The 23,918-nt window shown below is 40.4% G+C and overlaps 1 protein-coding gene across 2 annotated transcripts in view; it reads right to left on the bottom strand.

Moving 5' to 3' along the window:
- ahcyl2b (adenosylhomocysteinase like 2b) overlaps nucleotides 1-23,918 on the bottom strand; it is a 52,327-nt gene that overhangs the window by 6,995 nt on the left and 21,414 nt on the right. For both annotated transcript variants that reach the window (XM_031750615.2, XM_031750614.2), the window contains exons 2-13: nucleotides 12,242-12,350; nucleotides 7,795-7,938; nucleotides 7,412-7,512; nucleotides 7,216-7,318; nucleotides 6,965-7,059; nucleotides 6,619-6,725; nucleotides 5,032-5,148; nucleotides 4,797-4,860; nucleotides 3,709-3,797; nucleotides 3,554-3,624; nucleotides 2,639-2,733; nucleotides 1,004-1,102 (exon numbers count right to left, since the gene is read on the bottom strand). In XM_031750615.2, coding sequence (XP_031606475.1) covers nucleotides 1,004-1,102; nucleotides 2,639-2,733; nucleotides 3,554-3,624; nucleotides 3,709-3,797; nucleotides 4,797-4,860; nucleotides 5,032-5,148; nucleotides 6,619-6,725; nucleotides 6,965-7,059; nucleotides 7,216-7,318; nucleotides 7,412-7,512; nucleotides 7,795-7,938; nucleotides 12,242-12,350 — 1,194 coding nt within the window. The remainder of the gene's footprint in view (nucleotides 1-1,003; nucleotides 1,103-2,638; nucleotides 2,734-3,553; nucleotides 3,625-3,708; nucleotides 3,798-4,796; nucleotides 4,861-5,031; nucleotides 5,149-6,618; nucleotides 6,726-6,964; nucleotides 7,060-7,215; nucleotides 7,319-7,411; nucleotides 7,513-7,794; nucleotides 7,939-12,241; nucleotides 12,351-23,918) is intronic.

The raw sequence follows: 23,918 nt of genomic DNA, 5'->3' as shown, positions 1-23,918 counted from the left end.
ACGCACGCACGCACGCACCTCATCTTATCCTAAAATATTCATGATCAGGGGGTGAGTGTGTGCATATTACTGCAAGGGAAGTAAAGTTGGAAAAAAGTTTGCTGAAGGGTGAGTGTCCTGTTTATGTGTTTATTCCATAACAACTTGCACTACATTACAAAAGAATATTTTAAATGATTATTAATCAACCAATTATTAAATATGAGAGGATAATAACTCTGCCAAGGAGGTTTTCAAAGTGATTAAATCAGAGGAGAAAATAGGATGAATAAACTCACCTAAAAGCAAGAAAACGCCCTGAAAACAGTCGAACTTGAAGATAATTTCATGGATGTGGTTAAACATAGACTGTGTACACATCTTCTGTATTTAACCCTTTAAAATGATTTTCTTAAACATTGTCATGGCAGTGGGCCCATTTTACAAAGTGCTCTTTAAATGGCCATAACCCCAATGCAGTTTGTAACTCTGAAGACAAACTTTACGGGATATTTGTGGTATCAACGCAGAAGAAAGCATTCACAAGGTTCTGCTGTCTGAACACAGACGTCTTTGTGTGTCTTGGGCATAAATTTGGACACGTTATTCGATTATTTTGCCTGCTAACATTAACGCATTATGTATTGCTCTGTTTGAGTGGCTGTATGCCTGCCAGTTACAGTCTACATACAAAGTAATACAGAACAGCACTAGCTAGGGGGCTGTCTGTCTTACAAAAGAACTTCCAGTTACACAAAGTGGAGCTTAAGAGAATGAAAGAATGAAAAGGGGAATATCCAGCTGTCTAAATAAAGTAAAAGGTTTTTTCTAGGATTTTTCATTGTTTTTGTATCGCAGCACCATGAAGCACTTTATGGCAACCATTTATTTAAATATGGACATATTATCAACATCATCACACCAACAATATCTATAAGACTTTGCCTGTTGTTGTACCCCGGACTGAACTGATTCCAATTAGACAGCGGGATTAGAAGGAAGAAGCATGGCTGGGTGTGTTTACCTCTGCCAGCAGGACTATCCTCTTTCCATCAGGCCAGATTACGTGGTCCACCTGAGAGCGCACTCTCTCCCAAGTGAGTTCAGGAGTCCGCAGACTTGACTATGAGGAAGAAATGGCATCATCGGTTATTTGTATTTGGCTGTTTGCTCTATGACAGCTCATCACGAGTCATATGTTGACTGAGCACGCTTCATTTCCAGGACTGGAGTGACTCAGAGCTTCCTTTCATATGAACCATTTCCTTTGTCCATCACCCATTGTTATTACTCATTTTAAAACATCTTCACGTTGCCCTTCGCTCCCATTTCTAAACACTTCGGTACAATCTTTAATGACCAGAAAGCTTTATTAGCCTGTTACAGACTAATAAAAGGTACTAACAGTAGTGGTAAAGTGTGCAAACTGAAATCAGGTGTCTGCAAGTATAAAAGTTTCACAAGACATTTTGAGACCTTTATTATCATTTTATATGAGGTGTAGATTGGAAAGTGTAAAGCACACCCATATAAATATGAAAATATATGATTTTTGTGTTAACAGGTTGAAATGAACAATAAGTCAAATCGAAAAAAGGAAATAAAAGTTTCAACAAGCAGTGCCGTTTGCTTTGTAAGCACCAAGCTTTAAACACCAGCAGTAATCTTATTAACGCCACGTCCAGCCATCTCTCATTAAACTTATCTTTCCATTCCAGCAGACTTATCGCAGACTGGCTAGCCTCTCGCTTTTTATCTTCACGATTTCCACAAGTGTACTGTAAACTCTAAATGAAGGACCTGAAAAGATTCCCTAAACAACAGGGAACCTTATACTAACTTAAGGTTAAGGTAACTAATTAATCTTGTTTTGCTGCTACACACTTGAAACAGGCTTAAAGCATCACTGGAACAGTAAGGAAGTAAAAAAGAAAGCTGCACATGTGACATCCATCCACCATTTGTTGTTAACATTAGCCTAAACCGCTCATCTCTGTATATGAAGATGATTAAGCGTCTTTCTGAAGTGTCCTGCTGTTACAGCCTTTTGTACTGAAGCAAATGTCTTAAACATGCAGCTGCACAGGTTGTGCACATTGTGTACAGGGTCAAAGATAGTGACACTGTGTGGTGCAAGTCCTTGCAGACATGTGACTGGTGATACTTCATGATTCATTTTTATGGGGGTTTTTATTGGTAAATGTGTATTTCAAAGACATAAAGATTCATGGCTGCCCTGGATAAAAGCTTAACCATCTTTATGGTTTGAAAGCTTGTAAAGGTCTGCTAGTTTTTACATTACGTAACCAAAGACAGGCTAGTGACAGCTCCATATTTTTCTTGCTTTTCTAGGAAACCAACTATCCATCTGTCTGTCTTGCTTATTTCTGAGTGTAAGAGCAGGTTATAGATCAGACCTTTCACTGACGCCACACTTACTCAAGTCTACGTCGACTGCTACCATGACAACAATGAGCAATCACTGCCCCAGGTCAAGCTTTACAGACGTGAGGACATTTAACAGGGGCACAGAAATCTTCAGACTCAGTCTCGATCGAGTAGTTCAGTCTTCCAAAATCATAACGAGTGGCAGTGTTTTAACATGCCTAAATCTGATGAGATGACTACAATTTAGACCTCGTGCAAACTCGCAACTGACCACATCGATCTCAGTGTTGGAATGTCCCATGTTGCAGACGATGCAGCCGTTCTTCATGCGGTCGAGGTTCTCTCTCACCACCACGTTCTTATTACCTGATGAGGGGAGAGGACACAAAGAACAGAGAGAAATGTTGAGGAAGCAAAAATCTCCAGAAGGAGGAAAGAGGCTCGGCTGTACGTGAGGTTTTAATCAAATACGACGCTGAAAAGGGACTGAATAGGTTTTCTGAAATCTATGTACTGGGGGGAAAAGAAGGAGGACTGCCCTTATCGCTCATGATTTAATTACTTATCTCACAACTTGAACAAAGTTAATTAGGGAATGTAATTTAGTTTAGAGTCTCACTTATCTACATAGAGCATTTTAAATGGTTTTGTATTTATCTATTTAGATCAAAACAAGCTAAAGTCTTTTACTAAGCAATAAAAAAAAAAGAGATCAAATAAAACAGACGTAGAGGTGAATAAAAACCAAACAAAGACACTGCTGTGTGTATGTGTGAGATAAGAGGAGTTATGACAGCGTGTTTTAACATATTTGTTTCTTTTATTTCACAACACTCTTGAACTTTATTGAGGCCACAAATCCTTTTATTATCTTTGCTGTTATCTTTGCCATTTCCACCTAAGGACAGCCCTCTGCAGCTCGCCTGCCAGCAGCAGCGACTAATGAAGCTGAGAGGGCGAGTAATTCTCTGGCTTCAAGCGCTCAACTTGCTGGCTGCCGAGTTAAGAACTTTATTAGTAGCTGCTGCAGACTGATTACAAGGACTTATTTTCCGTTTAGGCACCCTGGATGAATGATACCAGTGACTGCTTTATGTCTTGTAGCCTCCTAACATGCAACATCTAAGCTGGATTTCTCTCTGCGTTGTGATTCTTCTTGTCAGATAAGGACAGAGGCTGAACCAACCTGTGCAGGTAATGACGATATCCACTTGTCTGATGACTTCGGTGAGTTTCACCAGCCTGAAGCCGTCCATGCTACGGTTGGTTAAAGAAAGTGTGTAAGATGAATGCAGCATCAACGGCAACAAAGGAAGAACATGAGAGCTGAAGAAGTCTCACCAGGCCTGCAAGGCACAGATGGGGTCGATCTCTGTGACGTAGACGATGGAGCCCATTGCTTTGAGGGCAGCGCAGCAGCCTTTTCCAACCTGAGGGGAAAAAAAGAAAACAAAAAGAGTTAACACAAAGGACACAAACCTATATCACATGCAGAAACTGTCCATCATGCTTCTGTTTGAGTGGATGTAGAGTGTAAGTGTGCACTGCCATACCCATACTATTTCACTATTTAGAAAAAGAATTGAAAACGACCTGTTTCTTAATCAATCAGTCACACAACAGGAGCCACGTGGAAGCAACAAGGATCAAACCACCTAATTTGTAGCACTCCTGTCCATTAGTATGACTGGGCTACTTGACTGGGTTGCATTTCTCAGTATGCAGGCCACGCTTTGACCCCAAATCCTCTGAAGAGGACAGATTACTTATGCCACGACAAAGCACAAACACAGGAGTAATTTGAGGCAATCTTTTTACCATTTTAAAACCGCATACATTTTAATTTTACTTGAAGTCCTCTGTTACACACAAAAGGGTCAAAATTAAGGGTTTTGAAGCGTGTCCCAGTTTAATGGCAACTACGGTACACAGTGTTGACCACAAGGCACACTTAGAATTCATTCAATCGTGTCTCAGTAAGTTAAGCAGTTGGGTTCAAAGAAAAGACCTCCTACTGTACACTGACATACTATCCGCATTAGGTTTTAATTTAAACCCGAAGCAAAGAAAAAGAAAAAAAAAAGAAAGAAAGAAAAGGTTTAAAGAAAGTTATGTACTTTTTAAAAAATCCACAGCAGCTAGCCTCTGCTACCATCACAAGGATGTTCTATTAGCACAAAACTCTCCAGTGGCTTGTTCTGTATTAATCAAGTTCAAGCCAGCCTTTTACAAATTTAATTGCCACGGCCTTTGCAAAACCCCATCCTTACTTAGATGTTTCAAAAAGGATGAAAACTATTATCTAACTTGTCGTACTACATTGAAATCTGTTCATGTGCACAAGCGGACTCACAGGAGACAGGACAAGGCTTCAGTGTTTCCATCACTGTGTGAACAAGTAATGTGCGCGAGGAGGACGTTGGCCTTACCTCTCCATATCCACACACCACCACCTGTTTGCCTCCAAACATGACGTCAGTAGTCCTCTTCAGGCTGAGGACAGAAACACTGTTATAACACACAGGCGACCTAATATTTATTCGCACTGTTTGGAGCAGAGTGGAGGCGGGTGTATTCACCTTGCAGCACTGCATGTTATTAAAAACAACAAGCTCGGCCTGTTTTATAATTTCTAACAAGGTTCACCAGGAGATCATTTCCTACCCGTCTAAGATGGACTCTCTGCAGCAGTACAGGTTGTCAAATTTCTGCTTGGTGACTGAATCGTTGACATTCATGGCTGGAACGCAGAGTTTCCCGGCCTTGGACAGCTGATATAACCTGCACACACAAACACACACCAAAAAACATTTAAACTTTACATTAGAATACAATCAAATATGTTTCTTTATTCAATGACTGGAAGAAAGGTGAAAAAATTAATCGTGACAGTAGCAGCTGCTGCTTAAATCTTTGAAAGGATTTGTTTTATCATTTAGATTTAACTGACGTGTTTCTATTTGCGCAAATCAAGTTGAAATTTTGCTACCATGCCACAAATATACAGTGGAGAACATATTCACCACTAGATGGTGATGTTGGGACACCACAGATTATGTAAACGCACACTTCTTCAGTGAGAAATAAATACACAAACCAGCACATTAACAGACGCATTTACAGTACCTGGTTTTATCTGCCTAAAGGTGGAATGTCTCATTCATCTGGAGGTAGATGTTGTACCCCTCATCTAAACAAATACCCCCCTCCCATTGGGGCTCAATCACAAGCTCAGCCCTAAAATTCATTGACATGCATCTCCAAGACGACTGCACTAATAATGGGCTAGCTGGTTAGCGCATTCATGCTTCCACAGCATGAATGCATATTTCTCATAGCTGTGATTTAAAAAACAAAACAAAACAAAACACCAAACAAACAAGATCAGCATTAAATATTATCACACAGACCACATGCAAGCACAAAACCCCAGCATGCCAAACGAGTGAGAGCAGGTTGTTCGGATGTTTTTTTTCTTTCTATAGGACGACTATAAAGCTGCCTGCAGGCACCATCCTTTCCCCGGTGAAGCTCGAGCCAGAACCCAGGGCAACCTGCTGCTGCGGCTGCTGGCACAGAGGAGCCCACCGACAGATGGGGAGTCTTTGTATGTGTCCGTGAACAAAGATGCAGGCAGGCTTCTTGCACAACATTCTCCCGTGGAAACGAGCTAGAATCAAAAACCTCATCAATTCCTCTGAATCCAGTTTTTTTTTTTTTTTTTGGGGATCACCCCTATTTTGGCTAAACAGGGAGTGTTTGTATGTGCAAAACAAATGCAGGCCTTTTTTTCTAATGTCAACAGTCGACTCTGAAAACCTGTGCAGGCCTCCTTTTCCAAACTCAGAGGGGACTGACCCAGAATCAATAAGGGGAACTGATGAAGACATCAATAGAATCGTATTAATTTCTATATTTCCTTAGTAACAGAGAGGTGCGAGTCTCTCACACCTGCTCTACAAGCTGGACGGTTTTCCTCTGAATCCACTCAGGAAAACGTGCAGACACTCATGTGTGTGACCGAACACTCCTTGCTCCAAGTCAGGTGAAACGTTGTGTGAATTGGTCAGAATCACATCTCCCCACAACATGTACAAACACCTGATTTGACTTCAGTACACATACAGAACAGACAACCAGTGGACCATAAAGGGATCTCTGCTGAACTTAACAAGTGTGCTGAATCAGAACGGATGAATCGACGTTTATGACACACACACACACAAAACCAAAAACGACACCACATCCTACCTGTGCACACCAGTAACGCTCTCCTCTACTATGCCCTTGATCTTCTTGAACATGCTGGGGTATTTTTTATAAATCCAGTGAGTCAGGTCACCACCGTCATCCAAGATCTGACGAGAAATAAGAAAGATAATTTATTCAGCATATTCAAACATAGAAAACTTATCTGATACAACGAATGCCCCTTTCTTCACTTCTAGCCACAGTGGTAGCCAATCATCACGTAAAAATAAATTTAAAAACCTACTACATAACAGATGAATGGCCTATCAATGAGGACTGTTTGATGTAAAAACCACAGAGGCAACTTTTCTGTAATAAGCTTTATTTAGATATGTAGGTGTGCTACCATGTTGGGCTGCCAGCCTTCCACATTGACACAGCGGTCGATGCACCACCAGAAGTCGTCCTCTGATTCACCCTTCCAAGCAAATACACTGAAACCTACAAAGAGAGGAAGCGTTGAATATATATTGCATACAAGTGTATGAATAACAATGATGTGAGCATGACGCGAAAAGCGAGCGCATTAATATTTTAGGCGGCAAAAAAGAGAGAAGGAAAGGTCAGGTGTCACCACACGGGAACGCTGAACCTCACCTCCCTCTGCCAGGGCAGCTGCCACCTCATTCTGGGTGGAGTAGATGTTGCATGCTGCCCATCTGCACTGAGCGCCCAGAGCTGACAGAGTCTCCATCAGCACCTTGGGAGAAGACAAGGGTCAAGTTTGAGTTTTCATCGTGGCAGAAGAGAAAAATAAACAAGTGTTTGAGTGTTTTGCACTGCTACTACTTACAGCAGTCTGGGCAGTGATGTGGGTGCAGCCCACAATCTTGGCACCAGCGAGGGGTTTTTCCCCCTGGGCTCGCTTCCTCAGAGCCATCAGTGCTGGCATCTCTGAAAGAAAAGGAAACACACATACACACACAAATACACATAAGTGGATATACAGGATTGATCTGGATGATTAAGGAATTCCCATCATTTAATCCTCCTAATACTTCAAAACTAATCCATCGCCTCGTGCGGTGGAGTAGCTCCATGAATGAGGCTCTCTGCTAGGTAATTAGAGAGTAATGTCAATGAAATACATTGAGTTTGATTTTAAATGGTGGTCACAACAGCAGTTTGGCATTTAGCTCAGTTCCCAGTTTTTAAAGCTACTGCCCGCTGGTTCACCTTGCTCAGCTATCTCGATCTCTCTGCGGCCAAAGTCGGCCTGTTTGATGTTTTTGATGCAGAAGTCGCCGTTGCCCTTGGAGTTTTTCTGCTGTTTGTCACGAGGAGATGTCTCGTCATCAGAGCTGTCCGTGTATGATGCCGCTGCAAACAACCACACACAGGCATTGTCAGCATGTCAACACGTCACATAGAAGGTAAAATATTGCTGCTGTAAACAAAACCAAACCAAACAAAAAAAAAAAGTTGTAAACAGTGGAATCCAGTGAATCCATGTTTAGGTACAGAATACACTGAATGTATTCTGTACCTAAACATGGATTCACTCAGCCTCTGGTTTCATCAGACTGCATTAAACTCAAACGTGCAACTTGAATTCGTTAGCCTACAGATTTCAGGCACCACAGGTTTTAATTTATCATAGAGCCGCCAGCCAAACTTTTCCCACTAAGAGCAAAACTAGCAGCTTTATCACCTCTGACTGAAGCAGAAAGTAAACACAGGATGTTATTGGACTTAAGTATTTACACTTGGATATAATAAAAACAAAACATGTTTGAGTAGTATCACTGGACCTGTGATATAAACAGTCATATGCACAGTCTGCACTTTGCATTTGCATTTCTATACATGGAGGTGCACAGGGTGTACTCCTTCATGAGTACAAATGGTGCATGATGCCAACATCACACACGCCTTTAAGTGCAGACAGGAAAACAAAGGTTTGAGGGTGTAAGAGGATATCCCGAATCCAATTCTTCAAGTTTTAGGTCATTACAAACAATCAATATTGATTAACAATAGCGTCACCTGATGTCCGGGGGTAACACCTATGAATTAAAGACAATGTCTGTGCTGTGTTTTGGCTGTACATGTAAATGATATCCTTAGAGAAAGTTCCAAAGATTTTTTTTTCTTTTTTACCTGGCCTTCTTTGGGAAAATCTATGAAATTCTATGCAGAGTGCCTAAATCAGGTAAAAGCTGATGAAGTAAAGCATGATTAGTGAGTTGGTTTGAAATTTAAAAAAGAAATAAAATAAAAAATCTAAATCCCCAAAACTGAAAAACAAATCATCTACCAATGAAAAAAAAATACCCTGCTGTCCTACTTCCAAAACACATTGGGACAAAACCAGGTGAGGGAAAAGGATGATCCATGATGAAATTCTTCTCAAGAAACACAAAATCTAAACCAGCTTAAAAACATCCAAACTATCATCAGTCAGGCTCAGAAGCCTTAGCCCCGATCTGCTTTACAGTGACAATAAACTTCAGCTACATGTTAACTTTACCTGGAACCTGTACTGTCATGTCATTATTTACAATGTACTGTAAATGCGTTGGTTCTGCTTTACAGACTAGGACCACCAGCTTTAAAAAGAATCCTAATTAAAGGATCCTAAACTAAAGTGCTTCGGGGGAAGCTGCGTGACTGGTGCTTGCTGTAGTCTCTGTACTGTGGGAACCATCAGAGAAATTAGAATCACTCCAGTGAGGGAATTATGAGGAAAGACAGGGAATCAGCCAAGAAGGAAGAGTGAAAAAAAAAGGAGCACAAGGATTCTGCACTGGAGTCTGAAACCAGGCTCTGAAACATGTCAAGGAGTTCACAGTGATTAAGGTGTTAACACAGGGATCCAAAGATGTGTGACAGAGACGCCTGCAGAATGTAATAAAAGCAGACTAAGTGCATTCCTCATTATCTCAATATCTTGAAGAAAATGCAGATCATTTTTTTAAGTGGTGATGTGAAAGCCCGAGGCAGGAGCGAGAGGTTCCTGGGGACTCTTGAGCTGGTTAGGAGGGGAGATAAAGCACTGTGCTAGAGAAGAAAAAAAAAAAACAAAGTGAAAAGAAAGAAAAGAGAAGTTATGATTTAGTGGTAGGAGACTGGGATAGATCCAAATCACACACCAGAGAAAAGTGCACAAGTGTGTAGTTTGGAGCTAAAAATGAAATTCAGAGCTGATTTTTTTTTTTTTTCAAGACAACTTAATGTCTCAAACAGGAAGAAAGAAAGGGAAAGAAACACAATGTCACTTTCTCAGCTGACCCCAAGAAGCGCCTATGAAAACACAGAGCTGTCTGCAAATGTGCTGGTGGGAAGTTACAGAGCCGAAACGCCTCATCTTCTCTGATTAAAAGTACTGATGCAGGGGCTTTTCTTCTTTTTTAGCACCCCTGACCTGAGGGATCCATTATGCACATGCACTAATACTGACTGACAGTCCATGTGTCCATTTGCCATCCATCTGTCTGTCCTAGCGCCATCATGCAGATTAATTCATCATGTTAAATGGTGTCGTTTAAAGTTATGTGGCCTGGGACTCTGACACACAGCAGGACATCAAAAGAGCCGAGTCCAAGTGGCTTACGCAATATCGCATTTAAAAGCGACTGATAACTGAGAAAGAAAGGAAAGCCAGGATTATAGTGACCGTTTTATAAAGAACCTTTGCTCCCTTGTCCCTTCTTGTTTTTGTGATATTTGAGCAGAGCCATGTTAACCATTTCCAAATATACAGGAGTGTGGCATCAATCTACTCAAACTATGGCTACAGCTATCAGTTACATTAGTAACGAGTATTTGAGACCTCTACATCATCAGTGTGACCCATTTACTCCTAACCTTAACCACCTTATGTGCTTTTATTTGTCTAAGATAAACTAACTAATAATTAAACACGGCATATAATAACATAGCATTCACAGTGTCTTCTTCTTATGATTCCATAGTAGGTGAGGGAAGGGAGTTCTGAAAGGTCTGTGTTGTACCTCATGGATGAGGTAGCTTTGGTGTTCATGTGTGTTACTGAACATGAAATTTCGTCTTGAAATATATATGGTCTACACCCCTTACCCCCCTTTTAGACTCGCCCCTGGTTGTTTTAGGCAGCACTGTGATAGAAAGTGGGGCAGCTGTTGCCAGCCTTTAGCCTAATTTAAACATCATGACAGATTAAGTTGTACTAAATGCGTATGCTTTTATTTTAACTTCTGTAGCTGTTGTGTTTTTTGCGGGGGTTTTTTGTTTTTTTTACTACAATGGACACACAAGATACACTGTGTACCATTGCACACTATTCACTGTACACAAACAAAAATACATTAGGACCACCATCTAACTATCAAATTACAGCATTTCAGCGTAAGAGACTTTTGTAATGTATCGTGAAACAATGTTATATGTTAATTTCTCACAATTTAAGAGTTGTGCTGGCAGACTTCATTTATGACAGCAGCATTTCTTTATCGTGCAGAAAAAACTAAGACTTACTGTTAGCACTTCTGCTTCATATATTAAGATATCTCATGGATTAAATGTGTAATTAAACTTAATCAAGTTGCAAAAATCAGAAACTAATTAAACTGAGTTCGACAATTCTGAATGAAAGAAAGCAAAAGATTAAAAAAACAATTTTTAAAATAACCAAGTTGTTCAAGTTACTCAAAAATTCGTTGCAGCTTGAATTCAAACTAATCATACACAGAGTGTATTGTCTCCAAATCACTCAGCATGTCTCTCCTGGTTACTCCCAATGAAAATCATAACATCATGACAATGCATACTTAAACCAAATTTACAAAACAAAGGAACCCCTTATCTATATACCTCATACAATGAAACTTGTATTGTAAGACGTAAAACAACACCTTACAGTTGCTGATACTAGCTGCCAGCTAAAACTCTTTTTAGACTATTGGCATATTTATCTTTACCAGTTCTTCAGTTAATCACCAATAGGGCAGTGGTTTGGCTCTCCCATCCTATTCAGTTTCAGCCACACCCAATGCTTCGGCACCTGCTAATCCTCTAACACAGGGCCCACAGTTTCACATAAACCCAGGGTCAGAGTGTGAGAAAGAGAGCTAGAAACACAAGGACAGAAGTTGTAGATAAGTCCAGTCAACCATTCATCCAGGTGGAATTCAATGGAAAATTTAACATCCCCCTAGAATATCAGATAAGCAGCAGGGTAAAGTGATTGAGTAATAGGCTATAGTTTGACAGGAATGCAGGTATGGGGAAAGAGAGACACTGTGATGAAGTCTGCGCTATATACTTAAACAGGTCATTTTAGTCTATTTACTTTGTGCTGTAAAGATACTGCTTTAGTCTGTAGATGTCTGTCTGTGCCAACAAGGCTTGCACGGCCCTACTACTCTATTTTGTTCAGCGTTTCTTCAACCACAGCCCTCAGCTTCCCAACAAGGCCGACTTTATTTGGCTCAGTGCGAGAGCCTCTACCATGCTACCAACTTCCAAGTCTCAGTCCTCTGCTCTTTGTTTCATGAGGACATAAACAGAGAAGAGTGAAGCTGAGCAGGTAAGGATAATGTTATTTGAGTCGATGACAAGACATTACTGTGAGCACACTGCCACCCAAAAATAATAGCTATCATAATCAGGATGAGTCACCCAAACATAAAATCTGTCTGTTTACCTGAGCTGTAGCTGTCTGTGGAGGACTGGGAGATGGAGCGGGACAGAGAGCGCCGTCCGATCTTGGAGGGACGCTTGTTGAACTCCTGTTTCTGGTCTGCAAACTGGATCTGGTGGTGGAGAGGGAGAGCAGAAACGGTCAGGCAATCTGAATTGAGCTTTGAAAAATGTATTTAAATAAAACTATTCACAAACAGGACTCAAAGCAATTTAAAAGCTAGGAATTGATTAAGAGAATGCTATCCTGAGCGAAAAATGTTTTACAGATAAGAGAAGATCAATAAAATAGATAAATAAGATGGGCAATAAACAGAGAGAGAGAACAAGTTCACTATAGTCTCTGAGGGAGACTGGCTTTGAGTTCACTCTGACTCTGAAAGATAAAAGAGACAATGAGGCCATTATCAAGCAGTGACAAGGCCACGCGAGGTGCACCAGTTCATTCTGGTTCTGTGAAAATGAGCGAGATGTGTTCGGCTATTTGCCGCTTTCAGGACACTAAACTGACCATGAGCCTATTTTTTAGTGTTGCATTAAAGCCAATGACTTGGTGGATCATAATTCATCCAGTGATAATATTACAGCACATGAATGGCTGACTTATTCCTACAATAAAGCCACACGACAAGAACAAAAACTGCCAGTGTGTGTACATGCATTAAAACCTCTTTTTATTAGTCAGGTTGCTTTTATTAAATGAGCAATAATGGTGTCCATAAATTCATAGAAAGAAAGGCTTTTACAGTGCCACATGGATGTCTAATGGATGTGGCACAAGGCTTAAAAAAGCAGCTGAATGAGCATCACTTCTTTGAGCATTTATTCCTTTTTAAATAATTTTCCTCCTCACAAAAAGATGTCCTTGAAAATTTTCAGGTTCTTGTGTGTGTGTGTGTGTGTGTGTGTGTGTGTGTGTGTGTGTGTGTGTGTGTGTGTGTGTGTGTGTGTGCGTGCGTGTGCGTGTGCGTGCGCGCGTACAAGTAAAATACCAGGAGGCTTTGTATGTATTGACTAATTTATTCTAATAATGTGTGGAGACATTCAGTAAATTTCATGAGCGAGAGCTGCTGTTCACTCAAAAGTCACCTCTACGATCTGAAATCATCAGGAGTATACACATTTCCCCCATGTTTTGCTTTGTGATCTCTGAGACATTTCTTAAGTAGAGCCCAAACCCTGGTGATTCAGCCTGGAGAGTGTGCACCTTAATAAACAGGCACAGAAGGGAAAGCAATGCAACATTAAAGCTCTCAGAAAGTCAAACTGCACATGCAGCTGGACAAGTTAAATTGTTAAAACTCATCGCAAATTATCTGGTTAGGATGCTAGCTGATTAGGTGAGCATTTCTCCTTCCATTTCAATTCCATCCAAGCACTGATACTCTCAATATCATTTTAATCTCAATAAATAATATGTCATAAATCAGACTAATCCACTTCTCATCCATTCTCCTTGCCTTTTTCACACAGGGCTCACTGCTCTCCCCACTCTTTTCCTTCTTCAACATTGCCACGTGTGTGTGTGTGTGGGTGGGTGGGACGAACTGCCAAGTACAGTGCGTGTTTGATTCAGGGCCTTGTGCATTGACGGGACATCATCTTTCAATGATCATTTCAGTGATCATGTCAGTGGCTGCACCTCTTGCCCTCTGCCTCTTTTTAGCCTTTCCTTTCCTGTAAACCAGCCCAAACCGCTCCACCCATGTGCCAACAAACACAATGCAATGAATTGTTTTCCCTTCCTTTCATTTCCCCCCCCTTCCCTCTCTCCTACCTCAGTATTCTTGCTTAATTGTCAATTGTTCAAGCGCAGGCTGAATCGCTGCCATCGAAACTAAGCTTTGCCCTTGCTGACCCAAGACGTGTAGCCCACAAACTAAGAGCATTAAGAAAGGAAGCAGTGATAGAAAAGGACAGGAATGATCCATCTATACATCCTTATAAACTCTCTTAATAAATGGAAATGCTCGTTAGCATACAGAAGAAGAGGTTAGGTTAAAAACTACAGTGATTACAGTTAATCTTGAAAGGAAGTAATTTCGATTGATCCTTTGAGGTCCACTCTTATCAGCACTGTGATTAAAAATGGCCATCATACAAGAAGATAAATAAATGAAAATATGAGGATTAAACTGCTGTTCTTTGGAACATAGAAGATTCCAAAACAACACAAGCAGAACAAGTCAGAACTGCTGTTTTATGTTATTTACAAGGGCAGCCATTGGTGCAAACATCGCTGACCTCATGCAACCTGTAATGGGTATGCTGGTCTCGAAAGTTTATTGGATGGGAGGTTAAATGAGGGGCTTTAAGAGCTCAGAGTTGCACTGAAGGATTGAAGGTCATTTTAGGAGCTGGGGATAGAGGGCTTATTGGATGTTTTTTGGGACAAGATTACCACAGGGCACAAAGGAAACAGGGGCTACTGCCAGAGAGAATGGTACAGTGGTTCACTTATTCCTGTGTAAAATGAGAACAAGAGAACAGCATGAGAAGAACAACCCAAACGTAACCCATTCAGTTCTGATTTCTATTCCCTAGCTAATCTTTCAAAAGCACAGAATTGATAGGATTTTTATTACCAAGGTATGGGGTAAGCATCATGTAAAAGCCATTAAAACTTGGCTCTGTAAAGCTCCTTTCCATTAAATGCATACTGTATGAATGTGAATCAGTGAAAACTGTCCCTTTTTCATTGCTGGCACACCTGCAATCTTATTAGGGTGAATCCAGTAATATTTATGCATCACTTCTACCATAGCTCCAGTCTGTTAATGCAGTGCATGCATTAACAGACAGCCATGCACAAATTACAAGTGTACATAGCCAAGCTATAACATATGTCTCTGAGCTCGATTCTCAATCAGAAATCAGATCTCCCACTCAGAGACTGGGAGCGAGGGGCAGGATCATAAAATTCAAAGTGACTTATATGTGAATGACACAGCACCATTTATAGACCAATTCTGCTTGCAGTGCTAAATGCCTCATCTGTGAGAAAAGGTTTAAATCTGTATTTCAGCTTGTGGCAATAAAAGTCTGCAAATAAACTCAAAGTAATGAATGAGCCGGTGCTCATCCGCTTACAATAACCCGTCAGCCAAATTCTGTTCAGCTGTTCCTGCAGCTTACTGCTCACCACGAGTGGCAATTCTGAATGAAGGGCTGCTGTTATGAGCAATCACATACTGGTTAGATTTGAGATGACTTTAGAGTAACCTGACATGACAGTTTCTAAGAGGGTCATTCCATCTCAAATGATAAACTATTTTCATTTTGACCATCTCTGATATGCATAAAAGGTTTATGGTCCACAGCTTAAACAACAGATATTCATGTTCAAAAAAAGCAAACACACAAAAAAAGAAAAAAAAAAAATTGCAAGTGGTTGCACAAAAGTATTTTGAAAAGTATTTGATATAAGGTGCCAACATTTCACAGCAATCATTATATAGAAGCCCAAAAATGGGACCATAATATTTTTAAGCAAAATTGGGGATGGTTGAGGTGAAGGCCCACAGTGATTTGAGATCAAATAACCCAAGAGAGACTTCTAGCTGAAGGCAGTGAAAACAGCAAATGGAGTCAGCAACATGCTCCTCCTGTGCTCATATATTAGCCACTCAGGAATGGCTCTACAAGTCCAAACACATAAAAACCTAATTGTCAGAGGGAAACAGCTTTTGTGGAAAAAAGATCAGTGTGTTGATGTCATTCAATTTGTCAAATACCTGGAGAAGAAAGGCCACTGTGTCATCCAGTATCCTCTGATTATTTACAGTATATATGGGTTTAATACTCTCTCATATAATGACTGAAGGCTGGGCAAAAATGAAACAAAAAAAAAAAAAAAATCTTATGGACATTTTTTCCCCCGTCGACATCAGTCAATATCGATATATAATCACAATATCAATATATATTGTGATATAAAGGTTTCCTTTCAGAATCATGAAAATATAATTTTTAAACCTAAATGAACTTTTTGTTTTTTGTCATAAGCTGAACATGATAAATGTACTGCACTGTAACTGTATTTTAAATAAATACAGTTTTAGTTTATAGACAAACTGTTTTAAATTGTTAGCTACATGAAGTGCAGTACTGGGCAGTGAGGCTCATAAATGGATCAGGTGTGCGCTTTGCAATCAGCTGCTTAAAATATAACATTTTCGACCATGTTTACCGACATCGTGTCTTGTCATGTGTGTAAGCTGCCTTTGTGGAAACAGGTTTTCAACACAGTATGGTACTCTGCTGCTTTGTCAGACTTTAAATAGCCAAAATAGCTCCGCATTCCTTAATTCCTCAATAGTGTCTTAATCTTTTCAGTATCAGGTTGTATCCACTGCAGTGTCATATTTGGTAACACAGTCGTTCGATTTTTCGATAACATTCTTTGTTCTCATTTTCTCTTTTATCTCACTCGAACTCCTAATATACTGTAGTGTGTAGCAGCCCAAACATTAGCACATGTGCTGATTATTCTCACTGTCACTGGCCTTCAGTGTTGTCAGTAAAAAAACAAAAAACAAAAAACAAACAAACATGGATTTGGATGAGCTCCATGGACTTTATATTGACCTTGTTTTATAATGCCATCTTGGAAAGTTTTTGCACGATAATTATTTTTATCGTTTTATCACCTGGCTCTATAAGAATCAATCACTTTTTTTTATATTAGGCTTCCTTCAGAAAGCACCGCCACTGCTGCAGAGCTCTAGGCTGTTTGTAGGTTGCCACACTGGAAGAGCCATAAACGTGGAGTTCGTGTTGTGATGTGGGTTGTATGCAGGTAATAAAAATATTTCAGACTAATCTGCCTTAAGCAACAATGTTCATCTCTCGGCTTTCCCCTCCATGACATTCCTAATCTTCCACTTTCTATCCAGCTTTCACACCCCGCAGGAACTCTTTTACATAACAGATTGATTGGGTAGCTAATGATTTATGAATAATACATGTTCAATATTCAACACTTGCCCACATGGGACACATCCGTGTATCCGGCAGTGACCATGAGCCACCAATACAACCACAGAAGAAAGGGGATGAGGAGCACTTGGTATGCACTTGTTTTCTAGCAGTCGCTTATATAGACGCATGTGCACAATGAGGAAAAGAGATGAAAAGAGCTCTATTTAAAGCCCTGTGCTCCTTTGTTACAAGCGTCTTTCAATGAGATATTCCAATTCAGTATAAGACGCTATTGAGCTCTTATGCTGAATTGGACAGACACAGATGCAGCATCGTTTTATATGTTTGTGCTCGCTGGAGGACAAATATAATCTTTCTAGTCGTTTAGTAGAGTAGGGTTGGGGTGGAGGCCTAAGCTTAACTCCTAATAATCTATAACCCCTTAACTCTAAATGGAAGCCCTAAAGTGCTGCCAAGCATCCATGCTGGAATACATCTGACATCTAACATCAGAGACCAAACACGCAGATTTTATGCCCCATCTGTTTATGTAATTCATATAGCGATACCCACAATGAAACCATAAATATCACAACATCTAAATCCTGGCTCCTGGCACATTCAGCTGGGCTCTGCAGCCCTCTGGAAATGACAGATTTGTTTTAAATTTGTGGTAAGACGACATGTTTTAGAACTGGGTGGGGGGAATCTCCCATTGAACTCAGTCATCAAGCTGGCTGAGTGCCAAGGGAACTGTGATGCAGTGCAAAGAACGTCTAGGCTGGCCTCGTGAAAAAACAGAGACCCCTCTGGGAGAGAGAAAATGAAAACAGACACAGATGCAGCATCAGATCTGACGAGATATGGTACTGTTACGATTTCCCCACAAACACTGTGGATTCATCTCATCCTGCTAGACTATCAACAGAAATTTGAAGTGACAAGTGACTTCACAAACATGCTCTGTTATTAATCACAGAGGTGAAGATAGCAATATTTAGCACTTATGAATACACTGTAAAAAAAAAAAAAAAAAAAAAAGTCAGTTTTTGTGTACAAATACACTTTGAAGATATACAACATATCAATACAACAGTGCACTTGCCTTATACCTGCTTTGGCTTGTGATTGCAAATAAGAGGATTTACAGCTCTTTAAAGTAGAGCTATACTCTGACATTTATGCTGTTAGTATTAATCTTTACCTTCTTTCTGCTGCTCACTTTAGGGGTAACTATAGGAAATCATCTGCCTCCACTTCAACCTATCCCTAGCATCCTCTTGTCACGCCAACCCTCTGCATGTCCTCCTTTTCTTCTCTGTGGTCTTCACCTTCCCTCCTACCTCTCAGCTTCATCTTTTCCATCCAGATGTCTGCTATCTGCTCTGCACATTTCCAAACCATCTCAGCTTTGCCTCTCTAACTTTGTGTCTAAACCGCTCAACCTGAGCTTTCCCTCTGATGTACTCATTTCTAATCCTTTCCATCCTAGTCATTCCCAACAAAACCTTGGGAGGATACATCCATCGTATCCATATATCATAAACCACCATCATAGCAGGTCTCACTGCCATCTTTTAAACATGCCCTTTACCCTTGGTACCGTTTGTTACGAACAATGCCAACACTCTTCTCCGCCCCTTTCACCTGCCTGCACTCTCTTCTTCACCTCTCTTGTGCACATCTGTAGCTTTGGGTGGTTGACCAGCCAAAGTCATCCACCGTCATCCACCGTCAATCCTCTTTTCTCCAGAGCACATCTCCACCTGTTCTCTACCCTACAGATAACAGTATCGTCTGCAAACATAACAGTCCATGGAAACTCCTGCCTGACATCACCTGTTAACCTGTGATGTTGCTATATTTATTATTCTACTTAAAGAGTTGAATGAAATGTTACTGAAGCACCTCAGGTAATACAAATCATGCCTTTATAAAAGGGAGAAACAGGAAGAAGTTACTCCTTATGATGATTCATTTGGAAAAGGTTTTATTTCTAAAAGAACCTATAATATTCACTTCACACACCATATTGTTATTCTCTGATTCTAGTAGAGTAGCTTTGCATGATTCACAGTTAAAAATTATCCTCATTTGTCTTTTGGGGCCTCGAAGGATTTTTTTAGTTCACCCACTGTCAGAAAAAAGCCATTTATGTCCCATCCTAGTCTCTTCCTCTCTCTCTAAGACCACACTCACTTTTAAGCAAGCTTTCTTCTGATTGGCACAGAAGGTCAGAACAGCTAGTGTTTTTTTTGTTTGAGGGAAAGAAAATACACCCATACAAATACACTGAAGTAGGGGTGGGCGATATAAACGATATACGATAGAAACGATATAGATTTGGCCAACGATAGAGATTTTGACTATATCGCGATATCGCGATAGCGCATGTTGATGATGTCATCAAGCTGCGCCTGTTTTGGTAGAAAGTATCACAGCGGCTACAACCATTATCATCAGTAAATTATGTTCTCCTGACTGAAGTTTGGCCCGTGTATAGCATCCTGCTATGCAATTGCATTTGTCCCTGACCACCAGAATCCCTCACGTTAACTTTTATCGAGTGGAAAAAAAGTTGACGTTCATCCTCCAGCTTCACTGTGCTAGTGTTATGCTAACATAGCTGTGTCGCTAGCAATCACGTAGCACAACATTATATACCAGGTAGTCCAACTTCGGTAACCCTGCAAACGCCACTGCTGTTTAGTGTTTCTGTCTTCACTTATGTTGGAAGTGGTAGCAGAGCTGTATGTTTTAATTAGTTTCAAAAATCTCAGTCAGAACATGGTATGAAATGTTTAGGCGTAAACTAGCGAGCTAACTTCCTGTTAACTTCTAACTCCGTTAAATTTAATAAATTCTGTTTTCATGGATGCATGGATGTTAAACTTAATTGTTACACCCGATAAAGCAGCAACGCTGATGATTTAATTAAAGATGAAAGAATTTAGACTGTTTTTAACTCTCAGTGTTCGTTTGACTTTGGGACCTGAAGGGGACGGAGTTTTGGACCCAGATTACTCCTCACTACGGCAGCCGTAATGCTCTGACAATCCATCAAGCAGTCCATCAGCAGGCTTACCAAAGTTGTACTAAAACATTTTTTAACAGATTTCTACACGCCAAAATCGGTTCAAGGTCAGTGAGCACAACCAGAATTCATACACATAAGGCACACTCTCGATTTTGAGAAAATTAAAGGATTTTAAGTGTGCCTTATAGTGTGGAAAATACGTTATACAGAAGAAAAGAATATATCGTGATATATATCGTTATCGCACATGCTTCAAATTATATCGCGATATGAATTTTAGGCCATATCGCCCAGCCCTACACTGAAGTCTTGAGTATAGCAGACTTTTCAGCTCCAGCAGCAGGAGGGAAAAAATGCCTCTTTTAACCAGTTTGGTTGTTTTTTGGTATGAAAGCTGCAAAAGATGAGAAACACCAGCTGACTACCTTGAAAAAACAGGACAGTGCAGTTATGAATAAAAACACACAAATAAGCCAATAAGAGACCAAGCACAAACCAAAGCTAAAAGCTTTGCTCTAACTGCTAAGTGGCTTGTAATGACACTGGGCTTTTAATATTTTTGTAATACATTTCTGCTCAGAACAAAGCACAGAGCAAGTGCAAAATGCCAAGCTCTGCACTCAATAAGCCTTTGGCATCACTCCAACAAGGAAAACATTTCATCTTCTAAAATGAATGTTTAGCCATTTCTGAGTATTTCAAGGAATTCTAGACGAAAGCTTTAAAGATTAATTTGATGTTTAGTCACACATCATAACACGTATGCCTCGAACAAGGACTTTAAATCAGCAGTGAAGTGACGGGACAATGACTGCGCAGACTTTAAGCCTGGTGTCTTCAGTGCTGGCCTTTGTCACTGATTGATAAGCCAACAGGAAGGGAGGGCGGGCTTATTCGGCATCCCCACAACACCTGATAACTGTGGGGAGCCACAGAGTCCTGCCCAATATGCCTTTCTGTGCGCATGTGTGGGAGTACAAAATATTCCATTTGGCTGAAAGAACCTGAGGTACTTCAGATTCATCAGGAATTTTCCCAGCTTAGAAATGCCTTTTTAGGGCAACACAAGAATTAGATGTGATGGTTTAACATTTTAAAAGGCAGTAAGTCTGTGTTGACCATTTCATAAACCAAACTATCTTTATGCTTCATATATGAAACCCAGATTAACAAAACTGGTTTGAAAATACTGATGGCCCCCAGCGCTATCCCTCAGCCTTTTAGGGGAAGCACCTATGTTATACATTAGAAAATCCTAGGTCACATCTTTCTCAAGTTATCACAGTCACATGATTTTCAGAACACATGACCTGGACTTGACATTGATGTCACTGAGATTCAAACTTTAGCATCAATATGGAAAATCAATATGGAAATCTTACATTATCTTGTTCTGAGCTGAACACGATAACTGCCCACCCGGTATAGTGACGACAATACCCCATCAGCCTTTTTTATAGCTGAAGGATAAAAATTAAGTACTTCGATGCTGCTGATTTTTCTGTCTCGGGATGAAAACTTTGTAGGGTCATAAAAAATAAATCAATAAAATGTATTCTTTGTCTGAAATATCCTGCATGAAGGGTAAAATTCTAGTGGCAATTAATCAAATTCAACTGAGACTTTAGACAAGAGACTGTTGTGTGAACTCAGGTGAAATGGACACGTCTCAAGATAAACTTCAGGGCAAATGATTGAAGTGACTACCATTGACAGTGCAAGACACTAATGACATTTTACAGTCGGGCAACTGAAGCTCTGAATGTCCGCTAGCAACAAAACATCATTTTCAAAAAGTGATTAAAGTGCAAACAATTACTTTGCTAATCAATTGTTTTACATATTCAACTTGCAGTTTGGGTGGCTGGTCGAGCAAAAACATGCAGTTTTAAAACATTGCTCTGTAGGAAATAATGAGAGGGTTATAGGGGGGGTGGTTGTAGTTTTTCCAACAAGGAAAAATATTTCACAAATAAAGGCTGTGTGTGTACTCAGCTGTGACTGTAGGGACACAAGCTGGCATGCTATGCTACACAATGCAAAACATACAGTGATGTCTTCACAGCTGTGTTACTGAAGGCTCTACATGCAAATTTCTTCTAAAAACATTCTAGTTCCTGTAAATCAGATGTTTGGCTAGAAACGAGAGCAAAGCAAGCAGCTTTTTCGATGAGCCGTGTGTATGGTTTGGCAGCTTCAGTTTTGTTTTTGGTTTTTTTCAAAAGGTGGCTTCAGACCAGAAGAGATCAAATCTTCTGTGTTTTTCCAAACCATTGATCTCAGTCACACGACGGGGTAATGGGCTGGAGCGGTTGGAGCGGTGACCCCTGCAGCAATGACCGCACTGAACCTACTGCGTTGTACTGTGGACTTTCAGTAGAAAGTAACTATCTCACGTTCAATTGCTAACTTGCTTGGAAAGGATTAAAAACTTATGGCACCTCTATTACACGGCCCACAAGATTGCCTCATTGGCACACACATGAGATAAAATTGTCAGCCTATCCAGATCTCATCAGCATACGGTGGTGGATGCTCATTTCCCATCCGACCTGCTTCAGGTGCTAACTGACGTGAATATTGAGCAGATACGGAGCCTCTCGCCTCACGGTGTGAGGCTTCTTCACAGACTGGCATGTGTTCCAAAATGAGTAATCTTAAGTGAGAGACAGAAGGAAACAGACAGAGAGGACTATACTAACAAACACTGATGAGAAGGTAATGTACTAGAAAGAAAATTGAAATTTAATGATGTTCAGAGGGAAAATTGGCCAGCTCACTTTGGCTCCATTTGCCAGGATCGGTGCTGCAAAAGTTATTATTATTATTATTATTATTATTGCGCCTTTCTTTTTTTCTTACAGTGGCACAATTTGCAATCACCTTGAACTGGTCTGTTTTTTTACACTTATTTATTTTTTGCTTTGCATCTGTGTGGACACTTGTCAGTCCGTTCTCCAATCTGGTGTCAAATCTTGTCTTCAAACTGCCACATCAGCAACAGAAAGAGAGAGAGGGGCTGAGTGAGGATGAGGAGTGGGTATATAAAGGATCGAGGCAAAAGAAGACTTGAGTCCCGTCTCTCATAATTAAAGTCTTATTCACTCACTCCCACATAACCTGTCAATTTTTATCGCCTCATTGCAGCTGTTCAAACTGCCAACCATCTATAATTACCACTCTAAAAATACATGATGCTGACCAAATAATCACTAACCAGCTTAAAACCTTTGTCTAATGTTGCTGGGCCCCAAAGCACTTATGTAGATGATCATGGGCCATATCATTTAATGCTCCTCCACCTAAAACCAAAGAGCCATTGTTCTCAGGGAGCAAACAGTGAATGTTTGTGTCAGAGATACTGAGACCCCATCTGTGGTCATCTGAATAACACTGTTGGATTGTGCGCATCCCCAAAACGGATAAAACTCAGTATTTAACAGTATAACAGTTATAATTTTATGCAGGTTTTCAAATACAGCTATACTGGTAAACAAGTAGAAATACCCAGTGTGCACATTGCCAGCTTTTTGGGAGGGTGGATACCCCAAGCAAGTTTTAAGTATCCTGGGATCTTGTTAATGAGTGATGGGAAGGTGGAGCGACAGGTGGAAGCGTGTATTGCTGCAATATCAGCAGTAATGCGGGCACTGTACCGGATTGCTGTGGTGAACAGAGAGCTGATCTGGAGGTCAAAATTCTCCCTGAGGTCTGCACTCGCCCG

The sequence above is a fragment of the Oreochromis aureus genome, linkage group 17, assembly GCF_013358895.1.
Source record: "Oreochromis aureus strain Israel breed Guangdong linkage group 17, ZZ_aureus, whole genome shotgun sequence".
NCBI classification, from domain to species: domain Eukaryota; kingdom Metazoa; phylum Chordata; class Actinopteri; order Cichliformes; family Cichlidae; genus Oreochromis; species Oreochromis aureus.
The sequence above is the reverse complement of the archived record's forward strand: the minus strand, read 5'-3'. Positions and strand labels throughout refer to the sequence as shown.